Source organism: Plutella xylostella, chromosome 6, assembly GCF_932276165.1.
Source record: "Plutella xylostella chromosome 6, ilPluXylo3.1, whole genome shotgun sequence".
NCBI classification, from domain to species: Eukaryota; Metazoa; Arthropoda; class Insecta; order Lepidoptera; family Plutellidae; genus Plutella; species Plutella xylostella.
Genome location: NC_063986.1, coordinates 516,428 through 543,750, shown reverse-complemented (window position 1 = coordinate 543,750; position 27,323 = coordinate 516,428). Strand labels below are relative to the sequence as shown.

General features: G+C 34.2%; 3 protein-coding genes and 1 long non-coding RNA gene across 9 annotated transcripts in view; 3 read left to right on the top strand and 1 right to left on the bottom strand.

Moving 5' to 3' along the window:
• The window catches only part of LOC105388727 (cadherin-89D), a 109,133-nt gene that overhangs the window by 52,120 nt on the left and 29,690 nt on the right, over nucleotides 1-27,323 (bottom strand). The window lies entirely within an intron of this gene.
• LOC125488692 lies at nucleotides 1,185-5,545 on the top strand. The gene is made up of 5 exons (XM_048621916.1): nucleotides 1,185-1,455; nucleotides 1,584-1,686; nucleotides 1,933-2,028; nucleotides 5,104-5,259; nucleotides 5,430-5,545. The coding sequence occupies exons 1-5, from the start codon at nucleotides 1,196-1,198 to the stop codon at nucleotides 5,478-5,480; spliced, it is 666 nt and encodes a 221-aa protein (XP_048477873.1). The 5' UTR covers nucleotides 1,185-1,195; the 3' UTR covers nucleotides 5,481-5,545.
• Nucleotides 5,728-6,676, top strand: LOC125488694. Its single transcript, XR_007266404.1, has 3 exons — nucleotides 5,728-5,826; nucleotides 6,093-6,345; nucleotides 6,569-6,676. It is a non-coding gene; the product is annotated as an uncharacterized LOC125488694 (long non-coding RNA).
• LOC125488693 lies at nucleotides 12,577-13,792 on the top strand. Its single transcript, XM_048621917.1, has 4 exons — nucleotides 12,577-12,709; nucleotides 12,938-13,033; nucleotides 13,174-13,329; nucleotides 13,686-13,792. Exons 1-4 carry the CDS (start codon nucleotides 12,650-12,652, stop codon nucleotides 13,734-13,736), a joined length of 363 nt encoding a protein of 120 aa, XP_048477874.1. The 5' UTR covers nucleotides 12,577-12,649; the 3' UTR covers nucleotides 13,737-13,792.

Here is a 27,323-nt window from a genome sequence, read left to right as displayed (position 1 = left end):
GATCACGCGTCTTAACCATCAAACGGTAGTCACAGTTGGTAGTAACCATTAATAATATATAATGATGACCTATTCAATAATTGATTACTGATTTAGTATCAACAAATAAATACGAAAACATATTAATATATTTGTATTTCATCGTTCATGTGACGAATACATACAGGAGACTTGAAATTGTCAACTATGATGTACGTAACAATTTTAAAACGAGACCTAATCCTTAGGTGCATAATTTTAAAATTTAATTTAATTTAAATCTAGATAAACTAGATGTGTCGAGTTTTTACAATACGGTCTATGAATTTGATGGCTAGAATAATATGTATGTAGATGTGTATCCTAAGTACATACTTAAGCAAGACGTGAGTACAGGGTTAATTTTCTTTCCTAATTACAGTTCAGATAATTATTTAAATCTGAAATATATAAAAATGATGAGAAAATTTACTTGGTGGACCGGATTCTGGCCGGGAGAGGCGCTTGGGGAAAACATGCCTCTCTTTGTCAAATGGCATAAGTATCAAATGATGTTACAAAATGTTATTGGATTATCGGGCCAGGTGATCTACATTGTAGTATTTTTTCATCAAATATCGTTTCTGGATGTTGGCCAACTTTACATCACTGCGTCTTTAACTGTCACGATCATGGTGAGTATTTGACTAGTCACATAATCATTATTTTAACAAAAGTCGCATGACGTCTGTAATCTTTTATAGACAGATTACCTTGCAATTATTTCACAGGCAAGATGTTGTCTCCCGATGTTCAAGAACTACCAGAAAATCTTGAAAAGTTTCCTGACAGATTTTCATTTAGTCAATCACAAACACGACAGTGGGTATGATGCAGAAGTAAGTACCTTTTATAATAATTGTATTACTTAACTTGCATAAAAGTTGATCAAAAATATATTTATTAATTTTATTAACTCTATTTTCATATTATTATATAATTTTGTTTACAGGTGTTTGCAAAAATAAACAAGTTTTCGTACTTTTGTACTCTTTATAATATTGGTATGATTGTCATTGTGCCTCCAGCTTTCAACGTTGCACCAATTTATGCAAGTTACAAGGCCGGGGCGTTCAGGGGCAGAAACATCGACGGCATTGATGTAGAGTTAGCTGTGTACTACCATTTCCCTGGCTTCGACTGCATGGATTACTTCTACCTTCTAACTTTCATTAACATGTACTTTAGTTTTATTGGATGTGTAGCCATATTTAGCATAGACGCATTTCTAGCTCTCATTGTCTTTCAAATCATTGGACACTTTCAAATATTGAAACATAACATGGAGAATCTGCCGCGACCCAAAACAGAAACTGCGGTTTTCATTCCTGGAATGATAAAAAATAATGTTTACCTAAGGTGGTATGATGATGATGAAAATAAATATATTAATAGAGCTATTATACAAATGATGAATCATCATAAATACATAATGCGGTAAGATATCGAATGTGTAAACTGTGTAATGTTAGTTTTTCATGATTAAAAGTAGGTATTTTGTGATTTAGATTTATTTCTTTATAAGTATCTACCCCCAAAGGTATGATAATTTATTTGGTACTCAGGTGTGTGGATGAAATATCCTCGTTCTTTGGTCCCATCCTGGGCCTGAACTACATGTTCCACCTGGTCAACCTGTGCGTGCTGTTTCTCGAGTGTATCCGATGCGTATGTGATAATAATTATTACTTTTAAGTATTAAATATTTTTAATTATTTGGTGTCATAAAAAAGGAATGATAAAAAATGAAAAAATATATTCCTATTAGTGTTTATCAGCGATGCGCTAAGAAAGTATAAGGAGTTCCAAGTTTATAATTGACTTACTAAGAAACCTTCTAGAAAATTTAATCTTGATTTTTTTCTCTTTTAGAGTTTTCATATTTTTTATATTGTAACTATCACTGTGTTTTAGGAACATGATGATTTGCTCCGTAATCTCTGCGTACTAGGAGTGTCACTGGGGAACTTGCTGGTTCAGTCCATCACCTTTGAAATAGTCAGTGCTTATGTAAGTTGACCGAACTACGGCACGGTAAATTAAATATTCGAACAATAATATTTATAAATTCATTTTTGCAATATAGAGCCTTATAAATATATATATCCGCATTATTGCGATAGAACTTAAATTACATAGTTTTAAAACCTAGTATAATAAACTGTCTCATTAATAATAGTTTTATTTACAGAGTGAAAAACTAATTGATGCTGTGTACGGAATGCCCTGGGAGAGCATGAATATCAGTAACCGCAAGTGTTTGATGCTCTTCTTGAGTCGAGTTCAAGACCCCATCAGAGTGACTACTATGGGTGTGGTGCCTGTAGGAGTGCAGACTATGGGCTCGGTAAGGACTGTTTTGTGTTGATGTAAATAACAAAATGTTAGACCCAGCTTAAGGTTTGTTATACTATTGCAGAAGCTGAATTGAATCGAATAACTTGGTAATTCATCTTGGTGGTTCAGTGTTTAATTAATTTTGAGAATACATTTACACAAAAATGTATATTATTTATAATTTACGGTTTGTTAGACAAGATGTTAATTAATTATGTTTTTATTGTTACAGATTTTGAGAACCAGTTTTTCCTATTGTACTTTCCTACTGACTATAGAATAAAGAAACAAATAATACATGATATTTACAGTTTCATTATTTTTTTATTTATTTTTATTTACTTGTTAATTGAATAAAATAGAAATGATTTTTTTATTTAACTTGATTTTTTTATTACATTGCCTAATGATGAATTCAAGATTAGCCTTTTTTAAAGAAACATATTCTTTACATATTTACGTTTTCATTTGAATTTCTCTCTATAGAATAAAGAAACAAATAATACATGATATTTACAGTTTCATTATTTTCTTATTTATTTTTATTACTTGTTAATTGAATAAAATAGAAATGATTTTTTTATTTCACTCGATTTTTTAATTACATTGCCTAATGATGAATTCTAGATTAGCCTTTTTTAAAGAAACATATTCCTTACATATTTACGTTCTCATTTGAATTTCTCTGTATATTTTCCCCCAATCGTTTATCCAATTATATTATTAAACATTATAATAGTATAAAGTATATTATCCCTAATGATACGAACCAGTAATTGATAATTCACAACATACTAAAAATTTAATAAGTTAACGCTGAAAACGAATCTACTCAGTCAAACATTATTAATATCGAAAATACTCAAGCAAGTCATTTGAAAAAATATATAATGATGTATGGACTTTTTTACTAGCCCTTTAATTAAGGTATAGATATAATTAAGGTTAGGTTTATAAATAATTATGTTTTGTTTCCATGCTAACAGAAAACAAAATTATACGGACTTGAATTACATACAAATGATGAAAAAATTCATTTGGTGGACCGGATTTTGGCCGGCTGAAGTACTCGGGGAAAAAGAGCACCTCTTTGTCAAATGGCACAAGATTCAAATGATGCTGCAAAATATTTGGGGATTTGTGGGTCAGGTTTCCTACATCGTTGTTTTCTTTGACCAAATCTCGTTTCTCGATGCTGGGATTTTGTACATCACTGCGTCTGTTACCTTTATGATGATGGTGAGCACAACACATCGTTTATAAGTATAAATGCAATTTTAACTGATGTTTATTTAATAGTGTATCAAATTTATCAAATACTTTATGTATTTTACAGGGAAGATGCTCTTTGCCTAGCTTCAAAAAATACCATGATATATTAAAAAGATTCTTTACGGAATTTCACTTAATTAATCATAAACACAACAGTCATTATGAAGAAGGGGTAAGTTGTAAACAGAATACTGAGTTTATTTTTTTGTTTATGATCAGAAGGTTTACATAATGTTTAACATTATCTACAGGTGTTCGAGAAGATAAACAAGTTCTCGTACTATTGTACTATATATCACATTGGAATGTTTATGATTGTGCCTGTTGCGTTCAACGCTGCACCAATTTACACAAGTTACAAGGCCGGAGCATTCCGTAGTTTAGACATTGAAGGCCTCGATGTGGAGTTATCCGTGTACTATTATTTTCCTGGCTTCGACTGCCTGGACTACTTTTATATTCTTACGGTTGTCAACTTCTACTTTACTTTTATTGGCAGCATTGCCATATTTAGTATTGACACGTTTTTGTTCCTCATCATCTTTCAAATTATCGGACACTTTCAAATATTGAAACATAAGATGGAAAATCTACCGCAACCAAAACAAGAAATAGTAGTCAATATTCCAGGAAGTTTAAGAAATAACGTGACTGTTAGCTGGTATGATGATGATGAAAATAAATATATTAATAAAGTCCTGGTTGAAATGATGAAACACCATAAATACATAATGCGGTAAGACAAATTTCACATGGCAACACTATATGCCCAATTTCTCGTGGCTATACAATAGCTCTGTCAATTTTTTGTAATGAAAAAAATACCTAACTGTATTTACATTAAAATTTTACTTTTAGTTGTGTTGGTGAAATATCATCCTTTTTTGGACCTATTCTGGGAATGAACTACATGTTCCACCTGGTCAATCTGTGCGTACTACTGCTGGAATGTATACGCTGCGTGAGTATTAAGCTCATTATTTTCATCATCATGAGCTTTTCATAACTTACTCTTCTATACTTTTTTATATTCGTTTTACTGTCGTGATTTTTATACTGAGTAGGAATGGTAAATTTTCTGCCATTGGATTGTACATACGTACTCCGACCGCAAATTGATTGATAATGTTTATGATTTAGGAACATGATGCGTTAGTGCGTAATTTATGCGTACTCGGAGTGTCGCTGGGGAACCTGCTCGTCACCTCCATCACTATTGAGATAGTCAGTACTCATGTAAGATTACTCATTTAATTAATTTCATTGTTTACCTAATACATTCATTGCCCATCTATTCTTCGTTGCTCTCCCTGGTGTGCAACTTTTTCTTCTTAATTTTAGTGCAGCTAACCTAGCTCCCGCGTAAGTTGGATTAGCAAGCCAGTCTTACAGAATCTGAGATATCGCCCAGCACACTTTAAAGCATTTATAACAAAATAAAAACTATAGAAATTGCATTTATAGTTTTATTTACAGAGTGAAAAGCTTATTGATGCTGTGTATGGAATGCCCTGGGAGAGCATGAATATCAGTAATAGGAAATGTTTGATGCTCTTCTTGAGTCGAGTTCAAGACCCCATCAGAGTCACTACTATAGGGGTGGTGCCTGTCGGAGTACAGACTATGGGATCGGTAAGATAATGTTTTCGTTATTCATGATTTGAGGTACTTTAGTAACTGGTACAGTAAAAAATACTTTGATGTTAGCTTAAATACCTACTACTACTACTAGCAAAAAAACATTTCTTTAATTATGGTCAGGTCATTAATTGATTAATTAAAAGTTTTCTTTATTGTTACAGATTTTGAGAACCAGTTTTTCCTACTGTACTTTTTTACTAACTATAGAGTGACGTAATAAATGCAAAATCCCTTTCATTTCGTAACATATCTCTAATAATAATAACATGCAGTTTACTTAACCCTTAATATAGTTGCACATAGAAAATTACGTAACTGTTCGCATAAGGTCATTTTTTTCTATTAAATTTTTAGTTTCCTTTAATCACATAACATAATATTGTTATGAAAGTAGCTGGTAGACATAATGATGTATCAATAAGTAATTCACAACTAATCATAACTTATGAACCAACTATGCACCTGGTCACAAAGTTACTAACATAAAACCAGGACGTAAAAATATACCTAAGTACATACAATTTATCGTGCAAATTATTTGAAAGTTTCAATCATGTTGTACGTAGCTTTTTAAATTATACTTATTTAAATAAGTTTATACTACATATACCTAGATCCATTAATTAATCAATATTAATAGATATACAGAATTTTCCACCATTGTTTTCAAGCCTAATACAGTATACACCTTTTGGCATTCTTTGCTTGACATTTTACTATCCATCTCCAATGTTGTAGTATCGATATCTAACACTATTAGGAACTTTGGTTAGATTTCTGGAAAATAGTTATTAACTAGATATTTCTGGTTTCTATTATAACAGCAAAGAAAATTATACGAATCTGAAATACATACAAATGATGAAAAAACTTGTATGGTGGACTGGATTTTGGCCAAGTGAAGCGCTTGGGGAAAAAGAACCCCTATTTGTTAAATGGCACAAGGTTCAAATGATTCTGCAAAATAGTTGCGGGTTTGTGGGACAGGTCTCCTATATAGTTGTATTCTTTGAAAAAATCTCGTTTCTTGATGCTGGAATAATGTACATCACAGCATCTCTTACATTTATGGTGATAGTGAGTACCTATAAATAAATACTATTATTTTGGAAATTGTCGTTGATTAAAATAATATAAAATTACAAAAACACCACTAAATATCATTTTATTTTTTTGATTCCATCTGAATCTATGTTCTACGTTTACAATTTCTGATCTATATGTTTACAATTATTAACTTTTAGTCTTGCACCATATACTCGTAGAAGTCGTAGCCTAAGTGATTTTTTTTATTTTTCAGGGAAGATCTTGTCTATTATTCTTCGATCAATACCAAAAAATATTAAAAACGTTCCTCACAAAGTTTCATTTAGTTAATCATAAACACAGTAGTGGGTATGAAGCAGAGGTATGTAAAATTTTATTACAAATGAAGTTACCTACATATAAATTATTGTTTTCCTTATTTATGTATTTTTTTGTCTGCAGGTATTTGCAAAAATGAACAAGTTTTCTTACTTTTGTACAATCTATCATATTGGAATAATTATGTTTATACCTCTAGCGTATAACGCTGGACCAATGTATACCAGTTACAAAGTTGGGGCATTCAGAACTTTGAACCTCGAAGGCATCGATGTGGAGTTATCCGTTTACTATTACTACCCTGGCTTTAACTGCCTTGACTACTACTACATAATTACAATCGTCAATATTTACTTCATCTTCATTGGCAGTATCGCCATATTTACTATTGACACATTTCTGTTTTTCATCGTTTTTCAAATCATCGGACACTTCCAAATATTGAAACACAACATGGAAAATCTACCGCAACCGAAACAAGAAATAGTGGTCAATATTCCTGGAGGTAAAAGAAATAACGTCACTTTGAGTTGGTATGATGATGATGAAAATAAATGTATTAATAAATTACTGGTTGAAATGATACAACATCATAAATACATCGTTCGGTAAGACAAATTTAATTAGGCTAAGTAAGCTTAAAATTATATATTGAAACCGTTAAACTACCTTTAGTAAAAAAAATATTTTGAATTTCAGGTTTGTGGATGAAATATCATCGTTTTTTGGCCCCAACCTGGGACTAGGCTACATGTTCCACCTCGTCAACTTATGCGTACTGCTGCTAGAGTGTATCCGCTGCGTGAGTATAGCTTCAATGTCACTCTCTGTTAGTATACAAAGGTTGCCTTTGAAAATGACATTCTGTGGTCTAAGAACTTACCTTAGCTGCTCTTTCAAGCGATGCTGTCGCGATTATTAACAATGACCATAGCGGCAAATTGATTGATTGAAGTTACGCTATATCAGTCCTAGTATCATTTAAAAAAAAACCCTTTCTTCATTGGAAGGAGACCCGTGCCCCAGCAGTGGAGACGTGATGGGTCGTCATGATAATTTTAAAAATATCTTGAAGAATAATTAGATTTAATGAATTAGTAATATTTTTTTGATCCAGGAACATGATGATCTAGTCCGGAATTTATGTTTGCTTGGAGTTTCACTGGGAAATTTGTTCGTCACTTCGATAACTTTTGAGATAGTCAGTATTTACGTAAGTGGATTCATTCTTTTCACAATAATCGTTCTTTCCTTCATCATTATTTCAAACCAATTGGCTATCGTTTGTAGCCCGATTTTATCAAGACTAAGTTTTCGCCAACACACAATGTCTTTGTCTGTGTACATATTTCTATCGGCTTGCCGCTATCTATTAAGAGGGTTCTCTTCTCTGTCTAACTTGGCCGTGTCTGAGATTTCCTTACTTACTACTTTTATTATAGGTCCTTTTGCCGAAACTAAAGTTGGCCATCAAGCTGATGTCAAATATGTTTTATTTACAGAGTGAAAAGTTGATAGACGCTGTATATGGAATGCCCTGGGAGAGCATGAATGTCAGTAACCGCAAATATTTGATGCTCTTCTTGAATCGAGTGCAAGACCCCATTAGAGTGACTACTATGGGCGTGGTGCCCGTCGGAGTACGGACTATGGGCTCGGTAAGGGTTGTTTACAGTCGCTATTGCAATAATAATATATATAATAAATAAATAAATATTCTATTCCATTCTATTCTCATAGGGGGTGAAGTTCCTGTATACGTGGCTCTCTCGAGTGGAACCTTTGTACAAATCCCCTTGATTTTAGCTCAGCCAGCCTAGCTCCCGAGTAAACTGGAGTAGCAGGCCTGGGTGTTGCAATAGCTGAGGTAGGCGCTCTGTTGTTTCTGTAGTAGGTGGAAAAGCTAACAGAATATGTTCAACCGTCTCATCTACTTCCTTACATGTCCTACATAAGGGACTAGTTGAGTTACAGTATTGTGCAAATTAATGTGAACACCAGTGAAAATTAAAAAAAAATACATTTATTAGTTCTAAAATAAAAAAAACAGAAATAAATTAATACAATTTAAGTTATTTTAATAGAAAATGTGTCCTCCCTGGCTTTTATAACTTATTCAACACGTTTTGGCATAGAATCGACATGATTTTAACAGTTTTCTGATATTTACTGGTTTAAAAAACTTGTATGGATTACAGCCTCAATCATTTTAGTTTTTCTCGTGCAATCCGTTTTACGAAGTCTAACTTTGACGATGGCCCACTTATTTTCAATGGGATTAAGTGCCGGTGAGTTCTCTGGCCATCCAAAGGCATGATATCTTGTTGTCTTTGAAATATTTAAGCATAATTTTGGACACGTGGAATGGAGGCGAATTTTGTTGAAAAACTTATTGACCGTTATCATAAAATTTTCTTAGTTCAACTTCTAATCTCCGTTCTTGCAAGTCACTATATTTTAGCGAGTTTTAACAAAATTCAGCTCCATTCCGCGTGTCCAAAATTATGCTTAAATATTTCAAAGACAACAAGATATCATGCCTTTGGATGGCCAGAGAACTCACCGGCACTTAATCCCATTGAAAATAAGTGGGCCATCGTCAAAGTTAGACTTCGTAAAACGGATTGCACGAGAAAAACTAAAATGATTGAGGCTGTAATCCATACAAGTTTTTTAAACCAGTAAATATCAGAAAACTGTTAAAATCATGTCGATTCTATGCCAAAACGTGTTGAATAAGTTATAAAAGCCAGGGAGGACACATTTTCTATTAAAATAACTTAAATTGTATTAATATAGGTATATCTTATTTTTTTTTTTTAGAACCAATAAATGTATTTTTTTCAAATTTTCTCTCGTGTTCACATTAATTTGCACAATACTGTACCTATGGTATATACCTAAGTGTTTATTCACGCAACAATGTCCTGTTATTAATCCTACCATTAATAATAAATATATTACTACGGGACAGGTTGAGTAAGTAGCGTGTATGTTTATGGTTGTGTGATACAATAAACGCTTTAGTCTGTCTGCAATCTACCCGATTTTTCCACTCCTGATTATGTTCAGATAGTGTTTTATCGGTGAGACATTGCCTTATTGCCTTTGATGACAAACTAATAAACGGTTCTGGCCCTATTGGTAGGGTATTTGATCCCATTTTTGATAGTCGGTCAGCCTCGCAATTTCCTATGTTGTCGTTATGACTTTTAATCCATTGTACTGTTACATTATTTGAAATGCTAAGGTTTTCCAGTGTTCTGTGACATTCTAAAATTAATATAGATTTTGTTACAGTTCTGCCTAAGGCACCCAAAATAGCCATACTGTCTGTGTAGAAGCAGATATTGCTATTTTTTGTGTCTATTATTTGTGTAGCTCCGTCAAGTAGGCTGGCAGCTAAATAATAAATAGCAAATAAATAAATATATTATTATAATTAATATATTCTTATATACTTATACTTCAGTATGTTTAATCGATAACTAAATTTTGAGTTTGGATTTTTAGGTGGATTGAATGAATCCGTTTCTATAGTTCTATACTCCAAGGGTTTGGCTAGAATTTTGATACCTTCCTTTATTACCGTCAGAGTAAATCAAATAAGTATAAAGATTGCATGAAACCAGTTAACACGTTAAATACATTAATTATCTTTTTTTGCAGATTTTGAAAACCAGTTTCTCGTATTGCACCTTCTTACTATCCATAGAATAAGTGATTGTACATTATAATCAGTTTCATTACATTAAAATATAATCTTATTGTTCGAAAACTTTATGTTTTTTTTTTATTTTATATCTATGGATACGTTTAGTATACTTAGTTATTAATTAAAAGGTTTCTTAATATTATTAGGTAACTTTAAGAGAGTTTATAATTTATTAAAATAACAAAAAACATCTCTCTATTCTCTATCCTATTCTATTCTATTCTCTGTGGGGGTAACAGTACCTGCACCTGGCTCTCTCGAATGGAACCTTTGTGCATATCCCCAAGGTCTAAACTGCCTTCCTAAGCTTGGACCATTTCCCCACCACGCTGGTCCAAGGCGGGTTGGTGGGTTCACATATCTAGATGTGCTAAATCTAGATATGCAGGTTTCCTCACGATGTTTTCCTTCACCGTAAGAGCGATGGTATACCTACATTGTACTTAAATTCAGAAAAGAACTCATTGGTACATGTCGCGCCGGGATTCGAACCCGCATCTCTGGTGTGAGAAGCGGGCGCTTACCCGACTGAGCTACCACCGCTCTAAAACATCTCATAAATACATATATTTCAATCGGTTTTATGTATATTTCCTTTAATCATTATCTAATTTATTTATCTAATTTGTACTTAATTGCATTATTATGATAAAAGGGAAACTTAAGTACCACAATAATGATAATTACTAACGAGCAATTCAATAAAAACTGTCCACTTATGAACTACTTATTAAGCAAAAGCAAGAAAGAAATATATAGGATAACTTAGTCTTCTACAAATCCGTACCTACTAATTCACGCATCATATTCGGATAAACTAAAAGAGTTAATTAAGTCTTATAAGTTGTTTGAAAGAAATAATTATAATCATGTAAGTGCGTCCATTTTTATTCACCCTGTTTCACTGTAATTTCAAAAATAAAGTCAATAGCAGTTGGTTTATTATAATATTTGTTGGTAGTTATTAGCTGTAATTAGATCCTTAATAAGTTTGGTTCCCATGACAACAGGAAAGAACATTATACGGATTTGGACTACATACAGATGATGAAAAGGTTCGTTTGGTGGACTGGATTCTGGCCTGGCGAGGCTCTCGGGGAAAAAGTGCCTCTTTTCGTCAGATGGCACAAGATTCAGATGATGTTGCAAAACATTTGGGGGTTTGTGGGGCAGGTCACTTATATCGTTGTATTCTTTGACCAAATCTCGTTTCTTGAAGCCGGGATTCTGTATATCACTGCATCTGTCACTTTTATGATGTTGGTAAGCTTCTTATTTTATAGTATTTATATAAATATACTGAGTGTGACCAAACTTAATTCTAGTTACTGTCCTTGTTATACTCCAATGTAATGTGTTTAGTTTTTACTAAAGAATTAAATATTTTATGTAGTAGGTTTCATTTGTTTTTGGCAATAAATGCTATTTTACTTTACTTTTACTTACTTAGCGTATTTTTACTAGCGACAGATTGCCTCAAATATCACAATTAAATTTCATCTTATCTGCAGGGAAGATGCAGTCTAATAATGTTCAAAAAATACCATGATATTTTAAAAAGATTCCTTACGGAGTTTCACTTAGTTAATCACAATCACAGCAGTGTTTATGCATCACAGGTACGTCTTTATTTGATTGTAAACAACATATATTTTTTTTCGTTAAGTTTTAAGTGAAATAATGATTGTCTACAGGTTTTCGAGAAAATAAACAAGTTCTCGTACTATTGTGCCATATATCATATTGTTATGTTTATGACAGTGCCCATTGCATTTAACGCACCACCAATTTATACCAGTTACAAAGCTGGAGCATTCCGCAGCTTAAATATTGAAGACATCGATGTGGAGATGGCCATCTACTTCCACTTTCCTGGCTTCAACTGTTTTGACTACTTTTATATTCTGACGTTCGTCAACATATACTTCACTTACATTGGATGTATTTCCATATTTTGTATTGACACGCTGTTGTTTCTTATCATCTTCCAAATCATTGGACATTTCCAAATATTGAAATATAACATGGAAAATCTACCACCGCCAAAACAAAAAACGGTAGTGGAGATTCCTGGACGTAACATGAATAAAGTCATCCTCAGCTGGTATGATGAAGATGAAAATAAATACATTAACAAAGCTCTAGTTGAAATGATGCAACACCACAAATATATAATGCGGTAAGATTATTTTAATTTTATTTATCCTCAAAGTTCAAAACTATTGGATGGTGTTTTTATTATAACTTCGGAATTTCAGATATGTGCATGAAATATCATCGTTTTTTGGACCCATTCTGGGAATGAACTACATGTTTCACTTGGTCAATCTGTGCGTACTGCTGCTGGAATGTATACGATGTGTAAGTTATATATTATTTCGTCATAAAATCATCACTGATTTTACATACATTTGGTGGGACTTATAATAGTCTATCTATGTACTTAAGAATTCAATCTTATAAGCTTTCAGTATTTCATAAGGTTAGCAAATATAATATAGGTATCTTGGTTAATATCCAAGAGTCTTTTTATTTAATTATAAAAAAATGGATCAAATTCGTAAAATGGCTATTGTGTTTACAATTTAGGAACATGATGCTCTAGTGCGTAATTTATCCGTGCTCGGGGTGTCGCTGGGCAACCTGCTCGTCACCTCTATCACCTTCGAGATTGTCAGCACTTATGTAAGTTGAATCATTCACTAAGGATACCATTAAAATGAACTCATTATTTAAGCCACATATAAATATTTCGTTATCATAATTTTCAACTTTGACCCTTAAAAAAGTTGAGACAATCCTTTGACCGACCGTTCTCTTTACAGAGTGAAAAACTAATCAATGCTGTGTATGGAATGCCCTGGGAGAGCATGAATGTCAGTAACCGCAAATGTTTGATGCTCTTCTTGAATCGAGTTCAAGATCCTATCAGAGTGACTACTATGGGTGTGGTGCCTGTGGGGGTACAGACTATGGGATCGGTAAGAGTCGTTTGTTAACCGTCTAAGGATGAGGCCCCATTTGTACGTTGAGTTCCGTCGTCACAAAAGAAGAGTAATTATAAAAAAATACTTAATTAGGTATGTTTGCGACGCTGTCACAACGCATTGCACCCGTGGGGCCACGTTCTATGAGTTGGTGATAAAATAATATGTATAAATAGTTTTTTTAATGTACCCATGAGTCACAAGGTACTACACAAAATATTATGGAGACAAACTGCTTGTCAATGAAATTAAGAGTGTAAGAGAGAATCTCATGGCTGTTTTAAAAGCTGTTATATAAAGAAAAATGCTACTTGAGTCATTAGTCAATATGTTTTTTGTGTTTGTTACAGATTTTGAGGAAAAGTTTCTCATTTTGTACTTTTTTACTGACCATTGAATGATGAAACAAAATCAATGTTTAAAGTTCATTTAATCGGAAGCATTCTATAGTATGAAATCATCATAATATAATCATATTTACAATGTGTTTACAATACAGCAAATAAAAAAAAGATTGCGGTTTTATTTGCTCTATTTCTAATGCGCATAAATGTATGTCCCAGCCTAAAAGCATAGCAAGTCTCGTGTATTTTTATAGATTCCACAGCACAAGTATTAATTTATTTTATAGCATGTGAAACGAACAGCTTTATTATAATAAGAAACTCTTTGTATAATAATAACAGATTGCCTATCGAATCTATTTTTCATGATTTGGTATGATTTTCCGATAAAGTTCTTTGATTATGTTGATATACGATTATCAAAACAAATTATCTTAAATACATACATTTAATGCAATAATGTATTACGAATAAGTTATAACCTTAAAGCAACGAAAGTATGAAGTATCTAACTTAGTCTAATTCCACATAGGGTAACGTAACGTACCTAGGGACATTTTCGACTACCCCAACTTTGAATGAAGCTATCGCAGCGTACAACTAAGATATTAATGTGAAATTTTCTTTATTCGGTAGGATATATAATCTATTATCACTAGTATTTGTGCTTAAGCTTTAGTGTGGCCAGATTTTATTAAATTAAGATAAAAGTAAAAATGCTTGTTTTGACCCAAGGTACGTTACACGTTTGTACCTTGGGACACTGTTTCCTGTAGCTTTGTACTATGGAAAATGCAAACTTCTAAATAACGCCTTATATCTCTGTTCTTATTTATTTACTGCATCTCTCTTCTGTCTAGTTTCACTCTGGCACTAATAAGAACAGAGATACAAGGCGTTATTTAGATGTTTGAATTTTCCATAGTACAAAGCCATAGGAAACAGTGTCCCAAGGTACAAATTTAATCGTGTCCCAAGGTACAAAAAAGCAATATTTAACCAAAATTTAAATATCTTTATTTTTAATTAATAGGAATCTTTCAGATAATTGCCATGTCATAAAATTAAGTAACTGAAAAGTTATACGTGACATCCATGTCTTTATTTTGAGCATGCCTCAATGAGATAAAGCAACACAAAAAACTATACAAAAGCTACTTTTGACCCCAAAAAACTTCATACTGTCTTCACCACACACTAGATGCTGGTATGATCACGAGACTCACTAGTTTTGCCAAGCGAGTAAAATACTATGCCTAGGGTAGAATTTTAATGTGTTTATTTAGCCTGTTTTTAAAATACAATCAATGTCCTGAGGTACAAGCGTCCCAAGGTACGTTACGTTACCCTACTTATTCTTTTATTTTAAATCAAGGCTGTTGCTATAATATTTCCTAACATGGCCTCTTCAAGATTATTTGATAAATTTGGCCCCAATGATAACAATAAAGAAAATTATATGGAATTGAACTACATTCAAATGATGAAAAAGTTTATGTGGATGAATGGATTTTGGCCGGGCGAGGCGCTTGGTGAAAATGTACCTCTATTAATCAGATGGCATAAGGTACAAATTGTCCTTCAGAACTTGATTGGATTTGCGGGACAAATAATGTACATTGTGGTATTCTTTGACCAAATACCGTTCCTTGATGCTGGACTGCTCTACATCACCGCTTCTCTCACTTTCATGATCATAGTAAGTAGATTTTTCTATAAGTAATAATAATAATAATGTCCTCCTAGCCGAATTTCGACTACGGCGGCCAATCTCATTTGAGATCAGCCATCTACGCAGGAGTAGATTATAGTGCCCAAGTGTGTGCGCAGTACACAAGAGCACTCTCTGTTCCATCACTCTCATAACCCAATGGGACGGATTGACCGACACGACTGGAGAGAGCTAGGCGCAGGACCGACTGCTTTACATGCCCATCCGACAGCATGGATCGTTTCACTGTTTCGGACATCAGGTGATCAGCCTTCTATGTCCTAACCAAACTTAGAACCACAATTTAGAAACACAAATTGATGGTCCCACCCGGGAATCGAACCCGGGACCTCTGGGCCATGAAGCGAAGCTTCTACCACTAGACCACAGAGGCAGTTAAATATAAGTAGTACCAATGAAATTCATGAGAGTAAAACTGAAGAACTAACTTATAATATTTTCTTTGGCGGTTATTATAGTTAACATCAGGATAAATATTGCTGGGATAATATAAGAGAAGTTGAGGAGGAAGCTATGTTGGTTATAATTACTTGTTTCTTTTCCCCCGATTTTCCTCGCTACCCTGTACACATGTACGGCCTTATTTTATTTACTTTACAGGCAAGGTGCTTTTTACCAAATTTTCAAAAATACCATGACATTTTGAAAACATTTCTTACGGAGTTTCATTTAATTAATCACAAACATAACAGTGGTTATGAAGCAGAGGTTAGTACTTTTTTTTTAAGTTATTTTGCAAATAAAACTATTTCACATAATGTAGCTATTACTTTTTATATTTTTTGCAGGTGTTTGCAAAAATGAATCAGTTTTCTTTCTACTGCACCATGTATCATTTGGGGATCATTGTGATAGTGCCCCTGGCGTTCAGTGCTCCAGCAATATACCACAGTTATCAGGCGGGGGCATTTCGCAGCCTCAACTTAGAAGGCATCGATGTGGAGTTGGCTATTTACTTCCACTATCCTGGCTTCAACTGTTTGGACTATTTTTACATTCTGACAATCATCAATATCTACTTCACTTACATTGGATGTATTTCCATCTTCACCGTTGACTCCTTTCTATCTCTTATCGTCTTTCAAATCATTGGGCACATTAGAATACTGAAACATAACATGGAATACCTTCCGCGACCAAAGAAAATCACTACAATACAGGTTCCTGGCAGAGTTAAAGATAATTACCTAATGAGTTGGTATGATGAAGATGAAAATAAAAACATTCATAATGTTCTGGTTGGAATGATCAAATATCATAAAAATATTACACGGTAATGTGCATTTCTTGGTTTTAGATGTTTGTATGATAATTATTTTTCGAATAGAAATGATCAAATGGCCGTGTACATTTTATAAGTTTTAATATTATGAGCGAGTGAGCAGTCTCTAATCTCTTGGTAAATTCCAGATTTGCTGAGGAGGTCTCATCGTTTTTTGGTCCCATTCTGGGCCTGAATTACATGTTCCACCTGGTCAACCTTTGCGTGCTGCTACTCGAGTGTATCCGCTGCGTGAGTATTGATAATATGGCTACTTTTTTTTTGCTTTCACCCTTATCTCAATGGGTTATTTACTAGCCATAATATATTATGGATCACACCTTGTATTGCACTTTGTTCCTTGAGTCAAGGGCGAAAACCAATGTTACAATTTTAGTAGCCATGGCCGTTTAACGGTTTAGTTTCAAATCAATGTAAGATCCTTATTCCCAAGGAATGTCACAATGTGTTTTATAAATTCAGGATCAAGATGCGTTGGTGCGTAATCTGTGCCTCCTCGGAGTGTCACTGGGGAACCTTGCGGTGCCGTCTATCACGTTTGAAATAGTTGGTTTATATGTGAGTATACTATGTAGCAACTAGCACTGCACTAAATAGTAGTGCTCTCATGAATGACATGAGCTACAATTAAATACTTTGTTGTTATTATTCAGTTTTTTTTATTTATGTATAACTTCCAATGTTTTATTAAATAAATACAAAACCAAAATGATATGAATTTAAGTAATAATTGGACGAAGTTACGCAGAAAGGACTCAACCCACACAAACCTAGTTCTGAGATATAGACGTTTAAAGTTCTAATCGGTATTCTTCAGCAATGAAAAGCATCTTATATGTGGAAATTATCTTAAATTATGCATATTTATTGTTATTTTACTATTGCAAATCATGGTGTAGCTATAACGAATATTTATTGAGTTATTAATGAAAATATGCACCTGGATCCTTTCTCCTAAATTGCTTTTTCTATGCAAGCAGGGAAATTCAACGTTTCGCAGAAAGGATCCAACCAAATCGTCGCAATCGTAGAACAGTGACGGATCTGATTTTTTTCGATTTTCGGATTATTGCAGATTCTTCTTTAAAATTGCATTATCTACCAATAAAACAAAAGTTTTTAAAAAAATCTTTTATAATAAGCGAGATACAGAGTAGAACACTGACGGTTTTGATTTTTTCGCGTAGTAAATGGACGCTTGCGACGACTCGTCGATGTTCTGCGGTGACCCTCACCCCCCGCGCCCCGCTACCGCGCGACGGTTTGTTTGTTTTGTCAGTGTTCAATGTAGGCGCGCACGGATCACGTAATTATTACATAAATATTTTTAGTGCCGTATTTTCTAAGGAATTGTGTTTGCTATGGTATTATTAGTTTATGAGTATCGTTAACCATGGCTACTGGAAGGGCAAAAAGGATTATTGCCTTATTAAATGAAAATCAAAACGAAATTAGAAATTCAAGTGACGAGCAAAATAATGATTTTGAAGAAGAAACATGCCTAAACAAAGTACAGGAGCCTCAAGCAGGCACACCAGGTATGTTTTTGTTATATTTATTATTTAAAAGTTCTGTTTTCTAAGTAATTTATTTTTTCCTACCCCGTCCATAGAAGAGAGACGGTTTCTCACATCCGCCGCTTTTCTTGGGACTTTGTTAATAATAAAATGAACGCCCAAATTTTGCTTAAATCATTGAGTAATAAGTTAAAACTATGTATGGTATTAAAAAAAAGTAATGTTGTTTGTTTGTAATATTTAGTGACGGTTTTTAAATTGCGACTGTGTTCTATGTCCTAAGTACTTGTGTTTTGTACAAACCGACATTGTTCTATGGATATGTGGTAGACGTATGCACATAACCGTCGTTATTCTTTGGAATGGTTTTAAGATGCGTCGTTGTTATTTAATAATGACACGTATTTTCATTATAAAATAAATAAATTTATGAATTTTGGATCGACTATCGGTAATCTATTATGTTTTTAAAACCATGTGCAAAAAAACAATGTAAAAATCATGTCCTTTTTTTCAGTGGAGCCATGTTCATCACCTCTACCGCCAGAGGCAGATGCTGACTTATGGGAGCACGGTGTCATGCGGGATGTTTGGAATGATGTTTTTTCTAACGATTTGCATGGGATGCCAAACAAACCAACCAATTCAGTTCGAGAGGATCCTTACATGGCTACAGATAAGATGACACCAATGTCATTGATCGACTGCCCACAATCAGTAAATTCACTGCTGCCCGATCATGTAAACTCGCCGGCGACGCCATTCACCCCTATTTTCAATTTAACAGTACCACCTTCACCTGAAACTGAAACTATTATGGAAAATGATCAGTCGGATACACCAACTGCAGCATCACTATACCCAGAAAAATCCACAACAGTCACCGAAAATGACATTTGCCAATTAGATGATAATAAAACACCAGTTCCGTCTCCAGGCAACATCCATGCCCAATGCGCTGATCCGTTTTGCTGCCAACATGATACTGATAAGTATGATTGTCCATCAGTCTCCACCATTGGTCCAGATTCCAATCAACCGTCTCCAGCACCTTCTACGTTGCTCAGGAACAGGGGGGATCACAAATTTTCGACAAATTTTGGCAACTAGGAGACAGAACAAAGCAGTGGTTGCACATTGCTAATTGAGTGGATGAATATCAAACTGCCATATGTCCACCTACCCGAAAAATTCACTTTTTGATTTGGTCGTATTCTCCGTTAAAATGTCAGTTTGCCTATGCCCTTCAAGTTCCAATAAGTGCAAGGCATCCATGAGAAAAAAGCCGTTAAAAAAGTAAGTTTTTTTCAAATCCTTTTAAGTCTAACCGTTTCGCATTATAAATTTTCACAAGTCCATTCCGGCCAATCACAGAGCGTATTTTTTTCAAAATGGCGTCATACTTGGTGAGAATTTCGAGGCTGTGGTGTGTGCTCCCAGTGTTTTATAACGAATATGAATGAAAATTTTGAGGAAATTGTGATTGTGGACCCTGATAAAGCTCGTTAAAGGAACAGATTGAAGAGTGTAGCAAAAAAACGACAGAAAACTATGGCGAAGTAAGTTTAAAACCCTTTTTTTTCCAACCCACGTGTCAAACACAAAGCATTTTCGTAGTAAACACAGGGCCGTATCGGGTAGAATATAATACGGTAGTTAGGTACTTTCCTACCGATAAATTTTGGTTGATTAACTTCATTGTATTTAAAAGAATATAGACTATATTAGTCTTACTGAGTCCGGCCCATGATATTAGTATTTTTCAAACAACTATAAGTCCTTATGACTCATATCAAAACAGCATAAGTCTTGTATGGGCATATCAAACTGCTATAAGTCCAAACTGTTTATTAACTTTTACGCCTTTCTATGAGTGTTATAATGGATTTGTTTATTAAAATACATTCTTAAGGTCAAAAGTCAACTGATTAAATCACGGGGCAAGTTCTATGACCATTACATTATAGAGAAAACAAAAACCTCCATTTCCCAAATTTTGCGTGGACGTGACATATGGCAGTTTGATATTCATCCACTCAATTATACCAATAAAGCAAATAAGAGCAGAACATTTCAACGAGAATTAAAACACAACAGGCAATTCACTTATAAGTATTTCCTACCGAAACATACTTCTGATGATGACACATACGTGAAGACTGATGTTTGCAAGACCATGTTTTTAAATACCCTGGGTATTAGCGAACGGATGGCAAGAACTGCGTGGAAAAAGTATGATGGTAGTACTTCTGTTGGAAAAGATATGCGTGGATGTCACACTGCCCACAAGAAAGTGATCAATGACGAAATGATACTCTCCGTATGTGCTCACGTCAATGCTTTCGTCCCAGTTGAATCCCATTACTGTCGAAAATCATCAAAAAGGTTGTACTTGGATGGCAGTCTTAGTATCTCACGGATGTATGAAATGTATAAGGAGTGGCCTGACTTGGAGAAGTATACACATAAAGCTACAAGTTTGCGACAGTATCGAGACATAGTAAACACTCATTTTAATTTGAGTTTTCACATACCAAAAAAGGATACTTGTGACCAATGTCACATTTTTAAGCACACTGAAAATCCTTCTGAGGATTTGAAAGCCGACTATGAAAAACATCAAAGAAACAAAAATGTGGCCAGAGATTTAAAGAACACTGACAAAAACCAAGCAAAAGATTCGAATGGCACGATCGTATGTGCAACTTTTGACTTTCAGAAAGTGCTTACCTGTCCTCATGGTCAAATGAGCATTCTATATTACAAACGGAAACTATCTTGCTATAACTTTACAATTTATGACATGACTACTAAAAAAGGCTACTGTTATGTATGGGATGATAGTGTCGCAAAACGTGGGGCAAACGAGGTTTCCAGTTGTCTCTACAATTTTATGAAGGAATTTTCTGGTAAAGGCGTTAAGGAATTCCGATTTTGGTCAGACAATTGTGCCGGCCAAAACAGGAACCGAATAGTATACGCAATGTATGCTCATGCAGCAAAAGAATTTGGAGTCACCATAACTCACCGTTTCCTTGAAAGGGGCCACACTCAAAACGAGGGCGACTCTGTCCATTCAGTTATCGAGAGAGCTGCGGAACATAAATTGATTTACACCCCAGAAGAGTGGAAATTACTGATAAGGTGGGCAAAAATTGAAAATCCATACGAAGTGATAGATGTGACAAAGGATCTGGTGTACGACTTTAAAGAGATACTGAAAAATAAAAATTGGACTAAAAATACTCAAAATGAAAGGATGACGTGGAACAAAATAAAAGAGGTGATGGTAGAAGAAGATCAACCTAACAAACTACGCTACAAATATAAATTAGACGATGAATATAAGACTTTGGTTGTGCGTAAAGAGACTAGAAATTGTGCCACAATTGCCCTGAAAACCGCTTATATTGAACCGGTACCTATATCAAATGATAAGTTTAAAGATCTGGTTGACCTGTGTAAGAGTGGGATAATACCCAATAAGCACCATGATTATTTCAACGCACTGCCACATGGTCGTGCTGTTGCAACGAATGAGAATGAGACTGATGAAGATTCTGAGTGAACTACTATTTAAGCATAATATAAATATATGCAAAGTTGATTGTAACAGTATTTTTTGTAACTTTATGTTCCTAATAACGTTCCTAAATATTTTAGAAGAAAATAATATTAGTATTATAAGAAAAGATAGTTTTGTTTGTGTTTTTTCGTTTATATTTGATTTTTTTGATAATTTTAAAGTTAAATAACTTGATTGATTCGTGATTTTACTGTTAACGACATTTGAAAATAATGTTAAATTTTGTAGAACGAAATATTATTTTTGTATTAATTTATTTGATTTTAATAAGAGCTGTACTTTGAATTTAAGTGTTTTTAAATTTTAATAAACAATATTTTATAAAAAAAACTATTTTTATTTATATTTAGGACTTAAACAAAACAATACAGCGCTTACATAAATAGGTTCATTAAATATCCGTCTCTTATTTTTTCCATATATTCCCTAAAACAACGACGAAAAATATAGTACGCCATTAGATACGCAATGGTAGTCCGTAAAAAAACGACGTATCATATAATGCGACATAGTAGGATCCATAGAACAATGACATATCTGATTTTTCAGGAAACCTAGACTTATTACAGATTAATTATGCAGGCCATATTGTAAAAGTCCGTTCGAATAACAATGTGACCAAATTTCAAATAAATTGCTTCAGCCGTTTTCATTTTATTCAACAAAACGTAGTTTAAAAACTTTAAGTGGCTCTCCTGTAAAGTTGCTGTTTTGCAGATCCGTCATTGTTCTACGACTGCGACGAAATATTTATTTTTATAAAATATTTTTTTAAATAACAATATGGTTTTTAAAGTAAAATATTTATTTTGTAGACACAAGACATTACTTTTTTACACAAAATAAAAATAATATATTAAAAGTAAACCTATTATTAAATAATTTATATTGAAATGTAATCGGAAACAACATTTCACATCTATATAAAAATCTAACCGGAACTGTATTCCCAAGCGCAAAACTCTGGATCAACTTAACGGATTTTAATATTTTTTTTACAAAATATAAGCCTACGTTTTTAGTAAGTATCTACGACCCGTTTGTATCCCATAATTTTCAGGATAAAGCATTTTGACGGAAAGCAAACCTCATAGAAAAAAGTTGGGCATGAATAAAATTCTAACCGGAAATGTGTTCCCAAGAGCAAAACTCTGGATCAACTTAACCGATTTTGATATATTTTTTTACCATATGGAAGCCCACTTTTTTAGTAAGTGTCTACGACCCGTATTTATCCCATAATTTTCAGGATAAAGCAATATGAACATAAGCAAACCTCAAAGGATAAAGTTGGACATAAATAAAATTCTCTTTTACTCTAACTTCACTTCATCATCCTCGGTATATTGCAACTATCCTCCTTTTTATGCCTCCGTAGGATATCCGTCGTTCCCTGTGCTTACCATACGATCGCTGAAAAGTGGGATTTCAGCGATCATATGGTCCGTATCACTTCGACTTTACTTTGCGGTTGAATATTAAAATTTATGTCAAGATGCAGAATAATTATAAATCTCATAATCATTAACCATCATCACGACCCGTCACATCTCCACTGCCGGGGCATGGGTCTCCTTCCAATGAAGGAAAGGGTTAGGCCTAGTCCACTACTCTGTCCCAGTGTGGGTTAGTGGACCCCAACACAAGGAAGCTTGTGCTGACAGAGTTGACGGGTAATTGGGCAACCCGACTGTCAGATGTTTTCAAGCCGCCCGAAGGTCTCTGAGTAGGCTTAACGACTGCTATCGATTTTATTATAATCATAATGATTACGATTATGCTTCTTGACATAAATCAAGATCTGGATATACAAGATGCTCCTGGTTTATTGAATCTGCATCCAACTCCTCAGATGCAGACTGGTTTAGATCTTTAAAAACTTCGGCAATGTGGTCATACCATCTTACAAGTCGGTCATCCATAGTAACAAGGAGATATCCTGGGGTTTGTTGCAAATTTTATTTGATTCTTTCTATAGATCCTTCATGGCAGCCGCTATTTGTTTTCTCCAAGATATAGAATCAGACTGCACAACAGAATCAGACAACTCAACAGCGTTGGTCCTTTTTTAAATTACGTTTGATATTTTGTTCTCAAAGAAAATACTCGTACGCAACTCGTGCTTCTTTAGAATGGTAGTCTAGTTCGATGTTAAGTCTTCCTTGGAGAGTTGATCATATGCCATTTTCCTTTAGACATCCATTTTTTCTTTAAGTGTTCCTTGTGCCTTATTATTTCTTCGCAAATTTTTTAAAACATGTCTTTAATGCCAGTGCAGTTATCTTTGATTGAGGCGGGTCGCCCACACTTAGTAGGTTGATGGTATTTGTTGTGGATCTGGATACTAAGTTATCTTCTGACTTCTGGGTCCTGCAGCTTATTTACAGCGACATCTTTGGCAGATCTTGTGGCCTGCTTCTGAGTTCCCGCTATGGTCAAGCAGATTTTTCCAACGACTAAGTGGTGATCACTCTTGACTTTAGCAACCCTTCTTAAGTATTTCTAACATCTAGAAGTGAATGTCTTCATTTTCGGATAATTAAAATGTGGTCGATTTGGTTCCCGGTCCGACAGTCGTGTGAGAACTAAGTCACCTTGTGACATTCCTTTGGAGTTATCACCACCGAAAATTTGCCATTAACAATCCTTAGGCATCGTCGCCCGCCTATCAAATCGGGCGTAACTTGTATGAATCTGATAGATGTTTGAGAGTCGAGCGACGCTGCTTATGGATTGTTAATTGCTAATGTGACTTGCCCACACTAACATACGGTGCCGATACATGGACGATGACCAACGAAACTGTGCACCGAATCAGAGTTCCACAAAGAGCTATAGAGCAAGCCATGTTAAGTATTTCGCTTAGACGTATTCCCAACGTGGTTATCCGTCAAAAGAGGAAAGTGTTCAACGTCGGTATGCGGGTCGCCGAACTGAAATGGGAGTGGCAGGATACTTGGCTCGTGGGGGGACGGAAGGTGGAAAAATGCGGTGACAGAATAGTGGCCAAGAGACGGAAAAACAGTTTGAATCCTTTCTGCCAAATAAAATTTGAACTGTTTTATTAAAAACTTATATTCTATGAAACAACTCAGACAGTTTGAGTCCTTTCTGCTAAATACAAATTGACTTCTTTCAATCAATAAGTATTTCGCTACAACGACTCAAGACGGTTTGAGTCCTTTCTGCTAAATACAAATTGTCTATTTTCAATGAATAAGTATTTCTCTAAAACGACTCAGACGGGTTGAGTCCTTTCTGCTAAATACAAATTGTCTTTTTTTAATGAATACGTATTTCTCTAAAACGACTCAGAGCGCTTGAGTCTTTTATGAATAACTAAATTTTTCATGGTTTCATAGGAAATGCGTTTCTGTAAAAGGACTCAAACAGCTTGAGTCCTTTATGTGAAACTAAAAAATGTGTGTTTCATACAATGTGGGTTGGTCCCCCACATCAAAAAAGTATGTTGTAGTTGGTTTTTTACTGTGTTTGTTTTCTTGACAGGTAGACCCTACATTAAATAGCATGTTCTAGTATATAACTCAATTTTGACGAAGTTGTGGATTGAGGCCTTTCTGCGTAACTACGTCCAATTATAAATTGAAAAGTTCTCAAAGTCTTTTACAAACATCCATTTATTTATTTTCAGAGTGAACAACTGATAGATGCTGTATACGGAATGCCCTGGGAGTGCATGAATGTCAGTAATAGAAAATGTTTGAAACTTTTTTTGAGTCGAGTTCAAGACCCTATCAGAGTGACTACTATGGGTGTGGTGCCTGTGGGAGTTCAGACTATGGGTGCGGTAAGTTCAGTATTCATAGTTTTCGTTTAGCCATGTTACTGATACCTACTAATAATGGTGATGATTCTTTGATTATAATTTCCATTTAAATTAAGTTAAATCAATGTTTTTTCAGATTTTGAGAACGAGTTTCTCCTATTGTACTTTTTTACTGACGATTGAATGAAGATAACGCAGAGTATAGTATGATATTTGAAACTGAAATTTTACTATTAAGTATTTACTAAAGCATATGCATTGTTTTTTAATGTTTATGATTATAATTATGGTAAGTATGTACTTATCAACGTATCTAGGTAAGTATTATGTTATGTAGTTTAAAAATACACATCATGGTTTTTCTCTAAAAAGTTTTTTTTAAAGAAAGAAAATATTGAAATTTATCTAAGTATTATTTAGGTCCACACCAGAGGTGTCAGAGGTATAACTCATTACTTTTTTATGAACATAAATAACATTACACTACCACATCAGCAGCCATAAATCTTACAGCCATTATTATTAAGAAGGAAAGTTTATAAAAACTACATTACCGCAGTGGTAATTACCAACTAAGGGGCTATGGGCTTTAACTATCTAGTAAGCTTGAGAGTCGTTTCCGTAACCATTTCCTATTTTCACTATCACTATGTATGTACTTACTATGTACTGCCCAGTGTATATTGCAATTGCTGTGATTATAGTTGGTATTTTATTACAACGTGACATTACTGTTATTTATGCAGGGTGAAATTTTATTAGTGGGCTTCTCAACGGCAGTTCAATGTTCAACCCGAAGGATCTGTTTTGTATTTTATCTGTTTTATACACTCATGAGCAATGAAAAAGTTCCATCTGGCCATTCCCGTTCCGTATGTATTTAACTGGAAGTTTTTCATTGCTCGTGAGTGTAGTAAAGTTTAGTAATGATGCTTAATAATGATTGGACCGGGTCAACAATCAAGTTAATTCTATTTTTATAGATAACATACATACATATACTCACGCCTGTCTCCCAGAGGGGTAGGCAGAGACTCTAGATCTCCACGAGCCACGATCCTGACATACTTCTTTCGCTTCCTCCACATTCATTAGTCTCTTCATACACGCACGTCGGTTTCGGAAACTCCTTATTTGGCTATGTAGAACCTATGTAAAGTTATTAAGTACCTAGGTAAACAGATACTTTCTGATGGCTGGTTAATATAATAATATGTCATGTACTTGAATGAATACCATGTTTCTCCAATCGCTATAATTCCACTCAGCATTCAGATTCCTTCCTGTGTATGCGATAATGTAATAAAAATATGTAAATAACAGTAATGTGAAGTCAACGACCACCCGTTATGTCTGACATAACTTGAGAGTAAAAGTGATGGCATTCGAAAGATGCCACTCGACGCTGCGTTCTACAGACTAGCAGGTTCTTTACTATAATATATTGCGTACGTTCCAGATTTTTCTCGACTGGTTTTTGCTTTTGTTGTTAAACATAAGAGATGAGGATTATAGTTGCGAGAATGAGGCTAGGAGTCGCACAAAAGTGGTAATTATTGCAAAATTCTGTAGGTTTGATAGCAACATCATTATAGGTAATACGTTTTTGAGTTTATTATAATTAAAATCGTAAAGTTTTGTAATGGAGATGGGAAACAAATCAATGTGCAACGCAATCGTTTGTACCTATTTGCATTAGCGTTTTATAACCGCTCGTCGTAACCGCGGCAATCCAACCGC

Coding starts and splice junctions, on each gene's coding strand:
- LOC125488693 (XM_048621917.1), top strand. CDS start 12,650: ATGAACTACATGTTTCACTTGGTCAATCTGTGCGTACTGCTGCTGGAA. Junction 13,034..13,173: donor TCGAGATTGTCAGCACTTAT/GTAAGTTGAATC, acceptor TTCTCTTTACAG/AGTGAAAAACTAATCAATGC. Junction 13,330..13,685: donor GGGTACAGACTATGGGATCG/GTAAGAGTCGTT, acceptor TGTTTGTTACAG/ATTTTGAGGAAAAGTTTCTC.
- LOC125488692 (XM_048621916.1), top strand. CDS start 1,196: ATGTACTTTAGTTTTATTGGATGTGTAGCCATATTTAGCATAGACGCA. Junction 1,456..1,583: donor CATCATAAATACATAATGCG/GTAAGATATCGA, acceptor TTTGGTACTCAG/GTGTGTGGATGAAATATCCT. Junction 5,260..5,429: donor GAGTACAGACTATGGGATCG/GTAAGATAATGT, acceptor TTATTGTTACAG/ATTTTGAGAACCAGTTTTTC.